The sequence below is a fragment of the Delphinapterus leucas genome, chromosome 5 (genome assembly GCF_059928025.1).
Source record: "Delphinapterus leucas isolate spDelLeu-1000000601 "Yukka" chromosome 5, BTC_Dleu_Yukka2, whole genome shotgun sequence".
NCBI lineage: Eukaryota > Metazoa > Chordata > Mammalia > Artiodactyla > Monodontidae > Delphinapterus > Delphinapterus leucas.
In genome coordinates this window covers 134,285,898-134,301,996 of record NC_143133.1, presented here as the reverse complement: position 1 = coordinate 134,301,996, position 16,099 = coordinate 134,285,898, and the positions used below count along the sequence as shown (strand labels likewise).

Below are 16,099 nucleotides of genomic sequence, written 5' to 3'. Positions count from 1 at the left end.
CCGGCGTCACTGGAGAGAAGCAACAAGGCAACAGATGTTCTGGACTCTGTTCAAACTGGCTGCCTTGCTTTTGCGTTTGTCCTCTTCTCACTGGTGGCCACTTTTGATATCGAATCAAGTTTCTGATCTTCATCTTTATCGCCTGAGTGGAGTAAGACCCAGTTTAGGAACCTGAGCCCTCATTCTGTGTCACTGGCCCTGAGTGACATTAAGTACAAAACCACAGTCCCAGTCATTGAAATCGGGGTGTCAACTGCGTGCCGGGCACCACGCAGGGCGCGTTCCTCATGCCCTCGTATTTAGAAGTCACGACATGACAAGAATCATGCTAAGACATAGTCTTTTTTTTCAGAAAAAAAAAATGGGATTTTTATTGTAATTGCATGGGAATTACTTTTATCAATCTGATAGATTTGACATCTTTATGATATTGAATCTTCCAATTCATAAACATGATATATCTTTCCATTTATTTAGATCTTGTTTCAGTAGTTTTATCATTTTTCTCCGTGTGTTGAACATCTTTTTTTTTATTGAAGTGTAGTTGATTTACAATGTTGTACCAGTATATCCTTTTTTAAGATCTATTCCTACATACTTTGTACCTGTTGACGACGCCGTAACTAGTATCCTGTTTTATTGCATTTTCTGTCTGTTTCTCATATATAAAAATAAAATCGATTTTCATACCTGGATTTTGTATCCTGTTGATTACCAAATTCTCTTATACTTTGAGGTGTTCTACATGGACAAGCATATTATTAGCAAATAATGATAGCTTTGCTTCTTCCATTTCAATCCTTACACATTTTATACTTTTTTTCCCCCTTACTGCCATGGTTAAGACCGCCAGTACAAAGCTGAATGAAAAACTCATGATTTGGGGAATCTGTGTCTTGTTCCTGATCTTAAAGAGAAATGCTTTCAATGTTTTATCATTCAGTATTGCTATTGTTATAGGATTTTTTTGTTTTTTGTTTTTTTTGTAGATTGTCAGATTAGGGAAGTTCTCTTTTATTCCTAACTTAACCTAAAAGGGTTTTCGCTTTTTGGGTTTTGTATGTAACTAGGAAAACCTTATGCTGGGAAGTTAAGAAACATAAAAGACATAGAGCCTTGATGTGTTCCAGGCACGGTGCCCAGCACTTCACAAATGTTTCTTTACGACAGCCTGATAAAGCAAATGCGCAGATTCATGACGAAGAGGCACAGAGGTCAAGGAACTGGCCAAGGCCACTCACAGCTAGCAGGTGGCAGGAGTGGGATAGGAATTCAGGTGGTCTTAGGAAGTGGGCACTCTAACACCGCCACGGGGCAGAGGAGGCATGGAGACCCAGGGAGGTGAACTCAAGCCCAGGGTCGCAGAGTTGGACCTGACTCAGAGGCAGGAGTGGAACCCTTCTTGACCTCAAAGACTGAGCTCCCAGCTGCTCTCCTGTACTTGCCGAGGGTTGGCCAGAAAAAGGCTTTTTCCTTTGTTAACCTTTACTATATGAGGCTGTACTATATTGCCTTAAGAAATCCAATTACTGCATCGTTGATACATATTTTCAGGTCAAGTCTCGCCTGGGAAAAAGTCAGAATCCTCAGATTTTGCTTCTAAAACCACCCGTGCTCTCTCCTGTTTCAGAGGAGAACGTGTGGGGTCACGCCCACATCCACATCACCAAACGGAGACAGACAAGTTTCGCGAGAGCCCTCTGACTGCGTGCCCTGGGTGGTCTGATTTAAGGCATGACCCACACAGTGGGTTTTAGAGCCCTGCGGCTGGTTTCTAGGCTGGTGGATGAAGTGCAGCACAGGCCTGCTGCTTTAACACCACCCACTCGCCAAGCCTTGCAAGGATGGGGGAGCCTGTGTGAATGTCACAGCGTAGATGGGAATCTGGATGCATTCCAAAGCCAAGTGCAAATGCTCTTGGAGTGCCCTCGGCTTCATTCCCTTCACACCTCTCCTTGCCGGTACTAAGGGACGAAGGGAGTGATAGCAGCAAGTACATTTTTTCACACACTCATTTTTCTGCAAAAACTCCAATGCCATTGCTTCTCAAGGACAGGTCGAGAACATGACGTTTCCCACGGAAGCAAACTCAGAAAGCTTTCAAACCGGAAAACAATGTGCAAGGAGGAGCATAGATTTAAGAAAAATACCTTAACGCGAAAGCCAGTCTGAAGCCTTGTTTTGTTGATAAAATCATACACTGGTATTCCCCAACCAATTTCACCAACATACTCAGGTTTATATCTGGCCGGCAAGCTTCTCTTTGAGGCAGGCCTCTGTAAATATCTGAGATCTCCAGTTTTTTCTAATGCAGGACGCTTTTCTCCTATATAGGAAGTATGCTGAGCAACTTTAGGGAGATGATCCTTTACATAATCTGGGCCTTAAAACAGAAAGAAAAAAACACTTTAAAAAAATCTCCACACTTTATTCTAAGATGCTTTATTCTAAATGGTGGAAATAATAATATATAATGCTTGTATGTCATTGACTATATTCTAGGTGCTCTCATAAGCCTTTTAGATATGTTAATTCAATTACTCCTTGTATTAACCAAATGAAGTTGGGAGTATTATTTCCCCCAGTTTATAGGTGGGGAAAACAAGGCCCAGAAGGATTGGTTACTTGTCCAGAGTCACAGCTAATGAGCCTACAGGCTGTCTCGCAGTTTTCTTTATAACCAACTTAACACAGACACGTTCTTTTTTTAAAATTTATTTTATTGAAGTATAGTTGATTTACAATGTTGTGTTAATTTCTGCAGTACAGCAAAATGATTCACTTATACATACACACACACACACACACACACATATATATATGTATATACATTCTTTTTCAGATTCTTTTCCATGATGGTTTATCCCAGGATATTGAATATAGTTCCCTGTGCTATACTATAGCTATAAGTCTGCTATAGTAGGACTTGGTTGTTTATCCATTCTCTATGTAATAGTTTGCATCTGCTAATCCCAAACTCCCAATCCATCCCCCCCAACCTCCTCGCCCTTGGCAACCACAAGTCTGTTCTCTACGTCTGTGAGTCTGTTTCTGTTTTGTAAATAAGTTTATCATTTGTATCATATTTTAGATTCCACATGTAAGTGATATCATATGGTATTTGTCTTTCTCTGTCTGACTTACTTCACTTCGTATGATAATCTCTAAGTTCATCCATGTTGCTGCAAATGGCATTATTTTGTTCTTTTTTATAGCTGAGTACTATCCCATTGTATATATGTACCACATCTTCTTTATGCATTCATCTGTCAATGGACATTTAGGTTGTTTCCATGTCTTGGCTGTTGAATAGGAGACACAGTCCTTATACTAAAACTCCTCACTAATACCACATTTGCAGGATGTTGGTCTTTAGACATCGAGATGTTTTATCTAGAGAGATAAAATCCTGAAATGAGGATTAGAAAATTCCCCAAATGTATTAGAAGCCATGGGAAGATGGAGAGAATTGTCAGATGAGGACAGCTCATAATGGATGATGCCCAAAGGCAGGGCCATTTAATAAACATCGGTATTTTAAATGTAAGACCATGAACAAAGGAATCAATGAATTGTGGAAGTGGGTGAAGCAAAAATGACAGGAGGTGTGGGAAAAGATGGCTTCCATACACTTGGTGTTGAAAGCTGATGACGTGAACATGTAAAGAGGAGCCAGAATGGTCCTGATTAGAACAGACAATGATCTGCTGGCCCAGGAAGAGTTTCGGAAGTCCCGGAACCAAAGTGGCTGCAGGATTGTCTGGGCAGGTTGGGGAACACAAAGAAGAAACGTCACTCCTCTTACCCAAGGTGAACCCCAGACCTTGGAGGCAGAGGCTGTGCTGTGGTCACGGTGTCACCTGGCCCTTCCTGACCCTGTGGCCCCTCTCATTTTGTCTTGGGTCGTGGAGCTCAGGGTTTGCAGGGAGCACAGGTGGGCGGGGGGTTGACCACATGCTCCGATGCAGTGGTCGGTGTGGTTACAAGTCTGTGCCTGGAAACATCATCCAAGCTTTCCAAGGGAGCTGAAAATGTGAGAAATCGCTCCCCAGACACAGGCTTGGGGCAGATGTTGCCCCAGCTTCCCAGTCACCGCGGCTCCCATGACGCCTGCGTGTTCACTGTACCTCATTTCCCGTGACGGACCCATCATAGCCCCAGGTTCTCACTCAGGTAAAGTATAGGATGACCCAAGCATGAAAAACTGTTTTCTCTCCCAATGTGATGGGTCTTGAGGGCTCACCTACAAAACTCCTGCCATAAGGAAAATTTTGCAATCTCCTCCAAACAGGATGAAATTACAACTGTATTAGTCTTGCTGGAATTTCAGGGTATTTTGAGGCTGGTGTTTTCCCAACTGTTCCCCTAATGCTGCTCCCATGAGTGTCCATGACAAAGCCCAGGCGTGAACTGGGGGTTCTCTATTGTCAAATACACTTGAGAACACTATCCGTTTGCCGTTGAGAGAGTCCCAGCACATGAAAGTGTGTTAAAAGTTCTGAGAAATCCGGGCTTCCCTGGTGGCTCAGCGGTTAAGAATCCGCCTGCCAATGCAGGGGACACGGGTTCGAGCCCTGGTCCAGGAAGATCCCACATGCTGCGGAGCAACTAAGCCCATGCACCATAGCTACTGCACCTGCGCTCTAAGCCCATGAGCCACAACTATTGAGCCCATGAGCCACAACTACTGAGCCTGTGCACCACAACTACTGAGTCTGTGCTCTAGAGCCCGTGCACCACAACTACTGAGTCCACGTGCCACAACTACTGAGCCTGTGAGCCACAACTACTGAGCCCACGTGTCACAACTACTGAAGCCCACGCGCCTCGAGCCCGTGCTCCAAAACAAAGAGAAGCCACCACAATGAGAAGCCCACGAACCGCAACGAAGAGTAGCCTCTGCTCAGCCACAACTAGAGAAAGCCCACACGCGGCAGTGAAGACCTAACACAGCCAAAAATAAATAATAAATTTATTTTTAAAAGAAAAGTTCTGAGAAATCCTGCGGTAAATTAACCTGTTTGCAATTATGTAATCCAGCGTTTCCCAAACTTATCTAAACATGGATCCTTTTCCTCCTTGGGTCACCTGTATGCATCCTGCAGACACCAGCAGATTTGGGAAAATATTGATCCTCCATGTAATTTTCGGTTGTTGCTAAAATTTTGTCATCACCTCACACTATTGCAAAAGTGAGAGCAGACGTATATCTATAGTTATTCCTTGTCACTCTGCAGACCACATTTTTTAAAAGAGCAATTACTTGACAGCTGAGTCTAAACACTTCGTTTTAGACAGAATCGTAGAAAGTGAACGTGCTTTACAAGCCAAGGGTGGGGAGAGGAGCTCCCCAGAGAATCTAGCTTCTCTGTGGCATTTCAGTTGAGTCACTGGACTTTCCTGAAACCCCATGTCCTCCTGTGTGCTTTAGAAATAGCGTGATGCAGCGTGAATGGCACAGGACGTTCTGGGACATCCCTCCCTGCCTGCATAGCTGACGCGGGCACCCGCCTATACAGCAGAGGCAGCTAAGAGTCACTGTCTGCAGTGGGCCAGGTTCACAGCCGTCGCCTGGAGCCGGCCTGATGCTCACCTAACCAAAAAATCCACTCTCACCACCCAGCCAGCAATGCAGACATGGGGTTTCCCTGATGGGCAGTTCCACGGGTGTTTGGCTTTAAATGACCCATATTTTCCTCCCCTAACCCTCACCCTCCAGAGCCGAGACTCTCTGCTGGATCCGATTCCCTGCTTCAAGGTCAAACTTCCAACTCCTGTCCAATCCACGGTCGCTTTATTTTTCCTTTAACAGCTATCATCTCTGTTCGACGACTGTTGCTACATCCCTTAGGGTGTTCCTAGCTGTTTTTCATCTTATGGCAAGTTTTCTTGGATCGTTCATTGTTTTCCCCAAAACCCCGGCCCCCATTTGCCAGCCATGAAGTTGACAGCTCCTGGGTTAATAAAACCCTCATGTGCCCATCTGCTTTGGAGTTCTTGTCAACACCTGAAGACCAGCTCCAAGGGGACAACCCACAGCTGTAATCCTGAAACAGAGCTGCCCAGCATTGGTCTACTGCCAGGAGAGCCACGTCATGATGGGGGAAGGAGAGGTACTTCCATTTACATCTGTGCCAGGCTTCATGGGTCCTCATTTCTGCATCTTCCTGCCCTGGAGAAACTGTGATCTCACGGCCAGCGGGTAGATCCTGTCTCCCCTGTACGTGCCCAGTGTGGCTTGTTCATCAGTGTCTGAAATTCTCAAGTTACGGTCGAAGATGTGGTTTTGAAGCTAAACTACCGTAGGGTCAAATCCTGGCTTTGTCTTGTGCTTTGTGACCCAGGGAACATCATTCGGCCTCTGAGTTTAGGCTTCCCATCTCTAAAATGAAAAAAGACACATGCACCCCAGTGTTCATGGCAGCACTGTTCACAACTGCCAGGACATGGAAGCCACCTAAATGCCCATCGACAGAGGAATGGATAAAGATGTATTATATACATACAATGGAACGTTAGCCATAAGAAAAACAAAATAATGACATTTGCTGCAACATGGATGGACCTAGAGATGATCATACTAAGTGAAGTAAGTCAGACAGAGAAAGACAAATACCATATGACATCACTTATAAGTGGAATCTGAAATATGACACACATGAACTTACTTACAAAACAGAAACAGACTCACAGACATAGAAAACAAACTTATGGTTACCAAATGGGAAAGGGGGGGGGATAAATTAAGAGTATAGGATTAACAGATACACACCACTATATACAAAGTAGATAACCAAAAATGACCTACTGTAGAGCACAGGGAACTACATTCAATATTTTGTAATAACCTATAACGGAAAATAATCTGAAAAAGAATATATACATATGTGTGTGTGTATGTATAACTGAATCACTTTGCTGTACACCTGAAAGTAACACAACACTGTAAATTACCTATACTTCAATTTTTTTAAATGGTTAAAAAAAAAAAAAAGAATAGTGATGCCTGTCTGGTAGCCTTGCTGGAAGGAGAGGAAATAATTTTATTGAAAGAAGTGCTTATCTGAGGATCTGGCACATAAGATACAGCAATATTATTATTCGTGTCTCTTCCTCTTTCTTGTCTGTTCGCTTCTTGTTTTAATTTGATGCTTTGTCTTACCTGTTACATTTTTTAAAGTATATTTTAGGAGCTTTCACTGATAAATGATTTATTTCTTATTGTGAATAAACTTCGAAGCCTTTCCTGAGAGCTCTTCTAGATCAGGGGTTGGCAAACTTTTCCTGTAAAAGACCAGAGAGGAAATATTCGTGGCTGTGCATGCAGGGCATACAGCCTCTGTCTCAACTACTCAGCTCTGCCCTTTAGGGCAAAAGCAGTCATGGACCCTATGTAAACAAATGGGCGTGGCTGGGTTCCAATAAAAGTTTATTTATACACATTGAAATTTTAATTTCACGTAATTTTCACATGTTACAAACTATTATCCTTCTTTTGCTTTTCCCCCCAACCATTAGAAAAAGTAAAAACCATTCTTTGCTCACAGGGGGCAGGACAAATTTGATCCAGGAGCCATAGTTTGCCAACCTCTGATGATGGTGGACAGAAAGGCAGCAGATGCAGCGGAGGGTGGGAAGAGGCCAGACCGGCGAATCCTGGCGGCTTCCCAACAAGCGTGACCTGTTGCCAACACTCGGAAAGGCCCGGCCACGGCATGTGTCAATAGAGAAAGAAAGTTCCATCCTGAGGCAGATGTCTCTTTCTGACTTCTCTCCTCTGCATTTGCAGTGTTTCAATTAATTAATGAACTCATTCCTTTATTCTCTCACTGATTGATTCATTCCTTCAACAAATAGTTATTGAACTGTACGCCAGGCACCGTTCCAAGTGCTGGGCATAGAGCAGCGAACAAAGCCGAGGCCCTGCCTTCAAGGAGCTTCTCTTGTGTTTGAGAGGCCGGCGATACTTGTAAACGGTCCTTCAGCATCTTTCACCTGGCTTCTCACAGTAACCTAACTACTCTTAGCTCTAGCTTCTCTCCTATCCATCCATCCTCCACGCAGCTGCCGGGAGGAATCGAAAACGGAGGTAAAAGAACATGTCTCTTCTCCTACAAATCATGAAATGGTTTTCCATAATGGTGCCTGTAATTGTTTTCATCCAGATTTCCTAGGATTTCTGACTAGTGTCTTCATAAACTGAGCCAAGCCTAGGGATGGAGTCTTACCTTCCTTCACCTTTCCTTATGATCAGAACTCATCTTTCAAGGCTTATTGTGAGTGCCGCCTCTTCTGGAAAACATCCCTAATCCCAAGTCAAAATTAGACACTCGGGCTTCCCTGGTGGCGCAGTGGCTGGGAGTCCGCCTGTCGATGCGGGGGACGCGGGCTCGTGCCCCGGTCCGGGGGGATCCCACGTGCCGCGGAGCGGCTGGTCCTGTGAGCCGTGGCCGCTGAGCCTGCGCATCCGGAGCCTGTGCTCCGCGACAGGAGAGGCCGCAACAGTGAGAGGCCCGCGTACCGCAAAAAAAAAAAAAAAACCCAAACAACATTAAAAAAAAAAGTAGACACTCAGCATGCTGCATTCACAGGAGTCTATTTCATCTTTAAACATATCATACTTATTGGATCCATTCCATTTGTAACCTCCTAGCGGGTAAAGGGTATATTTTATTTATCTCTGTGAACACCTAAAAATTTTTTTTTAATTGAAATAGATTTGACATATAACATTGTGTACATTTAAGGTATACAACATGTTGATTTGATACATTTATATATTCTAGTATGATTGCCATTGTAGTGATAATTAGCACATCTATCATTTCTTTTTAGTGGTTGGACTAATTAAAACTAGTCCCTTAGCAAGTCTGATGATAATAATACCATATTGTTGTCCATACTCACTATGTGGTGCATTAGATCTCTAGGCTTATTTGCTACTCTTTGCAAGTTTGTACCTTCAGACAACATTTGTCCTATGCCACCAATTCCCAGCCCCTGGTGACCACCATTCTACACTTTAAGTGTGTGGCTTTTTTAGATTCTACATATAACTGAGATCATACAGTATTTGTCTTTCTCTGTCTGACTTATTTCACTAAGCGTAATGTCCTCAAGGTCCATCCGTGTGGCCACAAATGGCAGCTGTCCTCTTTCTCATGGTTGAATTATATATATAGATACACATATAATCTCTGTAAAGTCTTAATTGCTAGCACAGTGCTTGGAACATAGTAGGTCCTCAAGAAGCATGTGTTGAATGCTGAAGAGAACTGTTTGTTGAATAAGTGAATTAAAGAATTCCATCATAAGATGGGAAGTACATAAAGCCATGCTGAGGGAGAAACGAGCAGTTCTTTAAATATCTATAAGCAATCTAATTTCCAGAGCTGCCTTAGACCCTCCTAGTCTGGACTTCATGATTCGACAGTTCAGGGTAAGGTCAGAGAAAGGGCTGCTTTTCACAACATTTATTCTGAATAGTTGGAGGCACAGAGAAGGATGAGTGCTCACGGCGATATCACTTCGTCCCATAATATGGCCTCATGAGGCCAATTCTCCACTTCAGCGACCCAAATGAAACACAGCAAGGAAATAAATCGACAGGCCTCGAGGGGAACACGGCAGTGAGTGTTTTAACACGTATATTTGAAAACATGTTGACAATACGGGTATAAACTGGCCATTACAGATGTGCCATGCAGAACAACAGGGTTAGTCGGGGGAAGCAAGCCAAGGCAAAGGTCAGAGGGAGGGATGTGAAATATGAAACAAACTCTAAGGGACACATCTGACATATGCACGTGGGGAAAGGAGAGGAGATGATAATTGTTATAACTGCTAATGTGCACAGGACTCTCCATTTCTAAGAACTGGCACACAGTAGACTCATAGACAGGAACAGTTTTAAACTCCGTATTTCAATGCAATTCGTGCAATTATTCAATAGGTCTAACCATCGGATGACCTGGAAGACTTAGTTTGTCGATATGCGTTTGGAAGATGGTGGAGTAGCGAGGCCCTGATCTCATTCCCCTCCCCCCACCACCAGCACGCCAAAATCACCACTATTTACAGAGCAACTATGGATGCAAAAGACCAGAAGGCTAGCAGGAAAGATCGTCTACGACTAAAGATGTAAAGAAGGAATCTCAATCAGACGGATAGAAAGGAAGGAGACACGTGCTGAATTATAATTCATTTGGTGTTTATGCTCTCATGCATGAGGATATGACTTTACAAGGAAACAGAGAAATGGAGGCCAGCCAGGGGCCCCGTCAGAACTCACCTTCACAAAATTCAGGGGAGAGAGGGCCGTGTTGCTCTCAAACCCTCTGAGCTAGAGCAGAGGTGGGCAAACTGTGCTACGAAGGGCCAGCGAGTAAATATTTCAGACTCTGGGGCCTTAGCCTGTCTGTCACCACAACTCAGCTCTGTCTTTGCAGCACAAAAACGAGCCATAGGGACTTCCCTGGTGGTCCAGTGCTTAGGACTCTGCGCTTCCACTGCAGGGGGCACGGGTTCGATCCCTGGTCGGGGAACTAAGACCCTGCATGCCACGGGGCATAGTTGACTATCCTCTGATCTGGAGTGTGTCTCATATTTGCCTTTTATTTGACACTTTCTCCATGCGTATTTTAGACAGAAAGCTTCTCCGTTTGTTTGTTAGAGTCAAATAGTTGAGTACATGACTGCAAAAATTAGTATTTCATTGAAATGCACTATTTTGCATCAAAAAGCCTACCTTTTATTTGTACAGAAGGTCCCAAAGAAAGCGTTGCTTTATTCTACTCTGCTGGTGTTAATTTGGCCCATCTCATTTCTGACTCTGTGATCACTGATTTTCATATTATTAGAGTTGTGTAAGTGACCAGTGAGGAGATGCAAATATAGTTAACCTGCCAGTGCAGATAAAAAATAGAAAAGTGGGTGGGATGATAAATGATACAGATACACTGGAAATTAAAACACGAGGTAAGAGGGCTTCCCTGGTGGCGCAGTGGTTGAGAGTCCGCCTGCCGATGCAGGGGACACGGGTTCGTGCCCCGGTCCGGGAAGATCCCACGTGCCGCGGAGCAGCTGGGCCCGTGAGCCATGGCCGCTGAGCCTGCACGTCCGGAGCCTGTGCTCCGCAACGGGAGAGGCCACAATAGCTAGAGGCCCGCGTACCGCAGGAAAAAAAACAAACAAAAAAAAAACACGAGGTAAGAATGACACTGGTTTACTGCTAAACAGGTATGCGTTGCTCTGTTCGTGCTCTGAGTAATGATGGTAATTACCACCTAATCCAGAGAGAAGAGCTTAACTAACTCTGGGCTGGGTGGAAACAGCTGCTATGGATTGTAAAATGTACCATCGACTTAATACTAGGTTTGCTTCAAAATGAGAAAAGAAAAGAAACTTACTACTTTAAATGTAGGCATTGATAGCAAGGCACATCACAGACAAGTTAAAATGTAATTTATGAAAATAACACTTCTTAGCCTTCATGAAATATGGCCATTTCCTTCTCTATCCCCTGGATAAACAGGACATCAGGAAAGGATTGTTTATTTCTAGATGGCAGTAAGTGACTTCAGTTTAGACCAGGGCAATTTAGACTAGTAAGTGGTGTTTCTCCACCTTGTAAATTATATAATAAGTGAGTAAAAATGGCTTTAAAGTGGCTGAAAGTAGGATGTAAGAAAAACATGGGAACTCGCTATTGGGATTATTGAGAAATGTTTAATTGTAAAAAAGCAGGTAAGCAGTAATCAACAGATAAGTACTCTTTACACTTTTGTATCTTTTAAAAAATTTTGTATTGAAGTATAGTTGATTTACATGTGTTAATTTCTGCTGTACAGCAAAGTGACTCAGTTATACATATAAACACATTCTTTTTTATATTCTTTTCCATTATGGTTTTTCCCAGGATATTGAATATAATTCCCTGTGCTATACAGTAGGGCCTTGTTAATTACCCATTCTATACATTTTTGTATCTTTTTTATTATACCTTTACCCTTTTCTACTCAGCCAGCCAGGGAACTGGCTGTTTTCCCAGATACTAGTTAAGGGGATTGAAATGAAACAAGTCCTCATTTATTCCAAGAACAGATTCACTACATTGTGGCACTTTGTTTTTAAAATGGGTCTGTGAACAGGTGAAATATTAGACTCACAAAGCCATGTGAGAGCAGAGATTATACATTAAAAACTAAGTTAAGGGGCTTCCCTGGTGGTGCTGTGGTTGAGAGTCCACCTGCCGATGCAGGGTACATGGGCTCGAGCCCTGGTCTGGGAAGATCCCACATGCCGCGCAGCAACTAAGCCCGTGCACCACAACTACTGAGCCTGCGTGTCTGGAGCCTGTGCTCCACAACAAGTGAGGGCGCGATAGTGAGAGGCCCGCGCACCGCGATGAAGAGTGGCCCCCGCTCGCCGCAACTAGAGAAAGCCCGCGCACAGAAACGAAGACCCAACACAGCCGTAAATAAATAAATAAATAAATAAACTAAGTTAAATTTCCTTATCAGTCCATATCTGCATGTCCTTACTTTGGGGATCTACTCTCCCCTCCCTGCGAGCAAACCTTTTCTTCTCGAATCAACTTGGTGCAGCAAGGAGAGCCCTTGGACAGGAGGACAGTGACATTGGGACTTTGGTCTTGGCATGGCTGCCACGCCGAGAGGACCTAGGAAAATCCTCACATCTTCCTTGGTTAATACAATTTCTTCTTCTTCTTTTAACAACTTTGTTGAAGTGCAACTGACATACAATAAACTGCATGTATTTAAAGTGTGCAGTTTAAGTCTTACAAACATGTACACACATGAGCAGGGTGCCACATAAATACAGAACACCCAGTTAAGTTTGAATTTCAGATAAACACTAAGTTTTTTTTTTTTAGTATAAGTATGTTCCAAACATTGCATGGTACATACTTATACTAAAAATATTCTTTATCCGAAATTCAAACTTAGTTGGTGCCTTATATTTTCACTTGCTAAATCTGGCAACCCTATCCATGAAATATCACCACAATCAAGATAAAAAGCATATCCATCACCCCCAAATTTTCTCACCTGCCTTTGGAAATTCTACCTTTTCCCACTCCCTGCCCTTTCCTACACCCAGGCAGCCACTTATCTGCGTTCAGTTCCTATAAATTAACTTGGATTTTCTACAATTTTATATAAATGGCATCATATACCATGCACTCTCTTAAAAAATTTTTTTTATTGAAGTATAGTTGATTTACAACATTGTGCCAATCTCTGCTGTACAGCAAAGTGACTCAGTTATACACATATATACATCCTTTTTTTAGATTCTTTTCCATGATGGTTTATCACAGGATATTGAACATAGTTCCCTGTGCTATACGGTAGGTCCTTGTTGTTTACCCATTCTATATGTAATAGTTTGCATCTGCTAATCCCAAACTCTCAGTCATACCCTCCCCTGCCCTTAGTAACCACAAGTCTGTTCTCTATATCTGTGTCTGTTTCTGTTTTGTACAATAGATAAGTTCATTTGTGCCGTATTTTAGAGTTCACATATAAGTGATATCCTATGGTATTTGTCTTTCTCTTTCTGACTTACTTCACTTAGTATTATAATCTCTAGTTGCAACCGTGTTGCTACAAATGGCATTATTTCATTCTTTTTTACGGCTGAGTAATATTCCACGGTATATATGCACCACATCTTCTTTATCCATTCCTCTGTTGATGGACACTTAGGTTGTTTCCATGTCTTGGCTATTGTGAACAGTGCAGCTATGAACACAGGGGTGCATGTATCTTTTTGAATTATAGTTTTGTCTGAGTATATTCCCAGGAGTGGGATTGCTGGGTCATGTGGTAATTCTATTTTTAGTCTTTTAAGGAACCTCCATACTGTTCTCCATAGTGGCTGCACCAACGTACATTCCCACCAACAGTGCAGGAGGGTTCCCTTTTCTCCACACCCTCTCCAGCATTTGTTATTTGTAGACTTTAATGATGGCCATTCTGACTGGTGTGAGGTGATACCTCATCGTAGTTTTGATTTGCATTTCTCTAATAATTAGTGACGTTGAGCATCTTTTCATGTGCCTGTTGGCCATCTGTATGTCTTCTTTGGAGAAATGTCTATTAAGGTCTTCTGCCCATTTTTCTATTGGGTTCTTTTGTTGTTGTTGTTGAATGGTATGAACTGTTTTTATATTTTGGAGATTAATCCTTTGTCAGCTGCTTCATTTGCAAATATTTTCTCCCATTCTATAGGTGGTCTTTTCATTTTGTTTATGGTTTCCTTTGCCGTGCAAAAGTCTGTAAATTTGATTAGGTCCCATTTGTTTATTTTCATTTTTATTTCTATTGCCTTGGGAGACTCTGACCTAAGGAAACATTGGTACGATTTATGTCAGAGAATGTTTTGCCTAACAGCATGCACTCTCTTTTGTCTGGCTACTGACGCTAAGCATAATTATTTTGAGATCATCCATATTATTATAACTTGTACCAAGAGTTTATTCTTTTTTACTGCTGAATACTATCTTCTTGTACGGATGTGCAGTAGTTAGTTTATTCATTTTCCTGGTGATGGACTTCTGGGTTGTTTTCAGTTTGGGGTGCTTACAAATAAAGCTGCTATAAACATCTGTGTACAGATCTTTGTGTGGACGTATGCTTTCATTTCTCTTGGGTAAACACCTAGGAGTGGAACAGCTGGATCATATGCAGTAGGTGCATCAACCTAGGGAACTACCACACTCCTCCCCTAAGTGGTCACGTCATTCTACCTTCCCACCGGCAGTGTTCTGAGAGCTTTCTCCACATCCATGCCCAAACTTGATAGAGCTGGTCTTAATTTCTGCCCTTCTAATAAGTGGGTGGTGGTTACCTCATTTTAATCTGCACTTCTCTTATGACTAATAACGTTGAGCATCTTGTGCTGATTTGCCATCTGTACATCTTCTCTGATGAAGGGTCCAAGTCTTTTGCCCATTTTTTAATTGGGTTGTTTGCTTATGGAGAGTTTTGAGAGTTATTTACATATTATGGATACAAGTCATTTATCAATATGCACTTTGCAAATATTTTCTTCTAGTCTGTCATTGTATTTTTATCCTCCTAACTGTGTCATAGGATATCGCTTATATGTGGAATCGAAAAAAAAAATGATACAAATGAACTTATTTACAAAACAGAAACAGACTCACAAACATAGAAAACAAACTTATGGTTACCAAAGGGAAAAGGTGGGCAGGAGGGATAAATTGGGAGTTTGGGATTAACAGATACACACTACTGTATATAAAATAGATAAAGAACAAGGACCTACTGTACAGCACAGGGAACTCTGCTCAATATTCTGTAATAACCTAAATGGGAAAAGAATTTGAAAAAGAATAGATGCATGTATAACTGAACCACTTTGCTGTACACCTGAAACTAACACAACATTATAAATCAACCACAGTCCAATATAAAATAATTTTTTTTTTAATATTTGAAATGGGGGACTTCCCTGGTGGTCCAGTGGTCAAGAATCTGCCTTCCAATGCAAGGGACGCAGGTTCCATCCTTGGTCGGGGAATTAAGATCCCACATGCTGCGGGGCAACTAAGCCCGCCCGCCACAACTACTGAGCTCGTGCGCCTCAACGAGAGAAACTGCGTGCCTCAAACTACAGAGCCCGAGTGCTCTGGACCCCGCGCCCCACAACTAGAGAGAAGCCCGGCATCTCAGCGAAGACCCAGTGTGCCACAACTAAGACCCGACGCGGCCAATAAAGTTAATTAAATAAGTATTTTTAAAAAGAATGTAAAAACTTATTTTAAAAAAACAAAAAAACTTAAAAAAAGTAAAAGACTATCCTTTCTCCACTGAATTCCCTTTGCACCTGTGTTTTAGTGGTACACACACACACACACACACACACACACACAGTGTTAGTTAACTGGGTCCCTATGTAAAATATATTTCTTACTCTGGGCTGCAGTCAGAAAACTTTGAATGCCACTGATGTAATGGTCACCTGAATTACTTTTTTCTGTCTGCTTTGGTCTCTTAATCATACTTCTCACTTGTACACATTCAGTCCTTCCTACTTCTTCCATTTTCAC

At 42.4% G+C, this 16,099-nt stretch overlaps 1 protein-coding gene across 7 annotated transcripts in view; it reads right to left on the bottom strand.

Moving 5' to 3' along the window:
- SPMIP2 (sperm microtubule inner protein 2) overlaps positions 1-16,099 on the bottom strand; it is a 160,770-nt gene that overhangs the window by 53,857 nt on the left and 90,814 nt on the right. The window contains exon 2 of one of the 7 annotated variants that reach the window (XM_089911344.1): positions 2,151-2,383. The exons of the other annotated variants lie outside the window; for them this stretch is intronic. Within the exon in view, the coding sequence (XP_089767470.1) occupies positions 2,151-2,383 (233 nt within the window). The remainder of the gene's footprint in view (positions 1-2,150; positions 2,384-16,099) is intronic. 7 annotated transcript variants of the gene reach the window in all.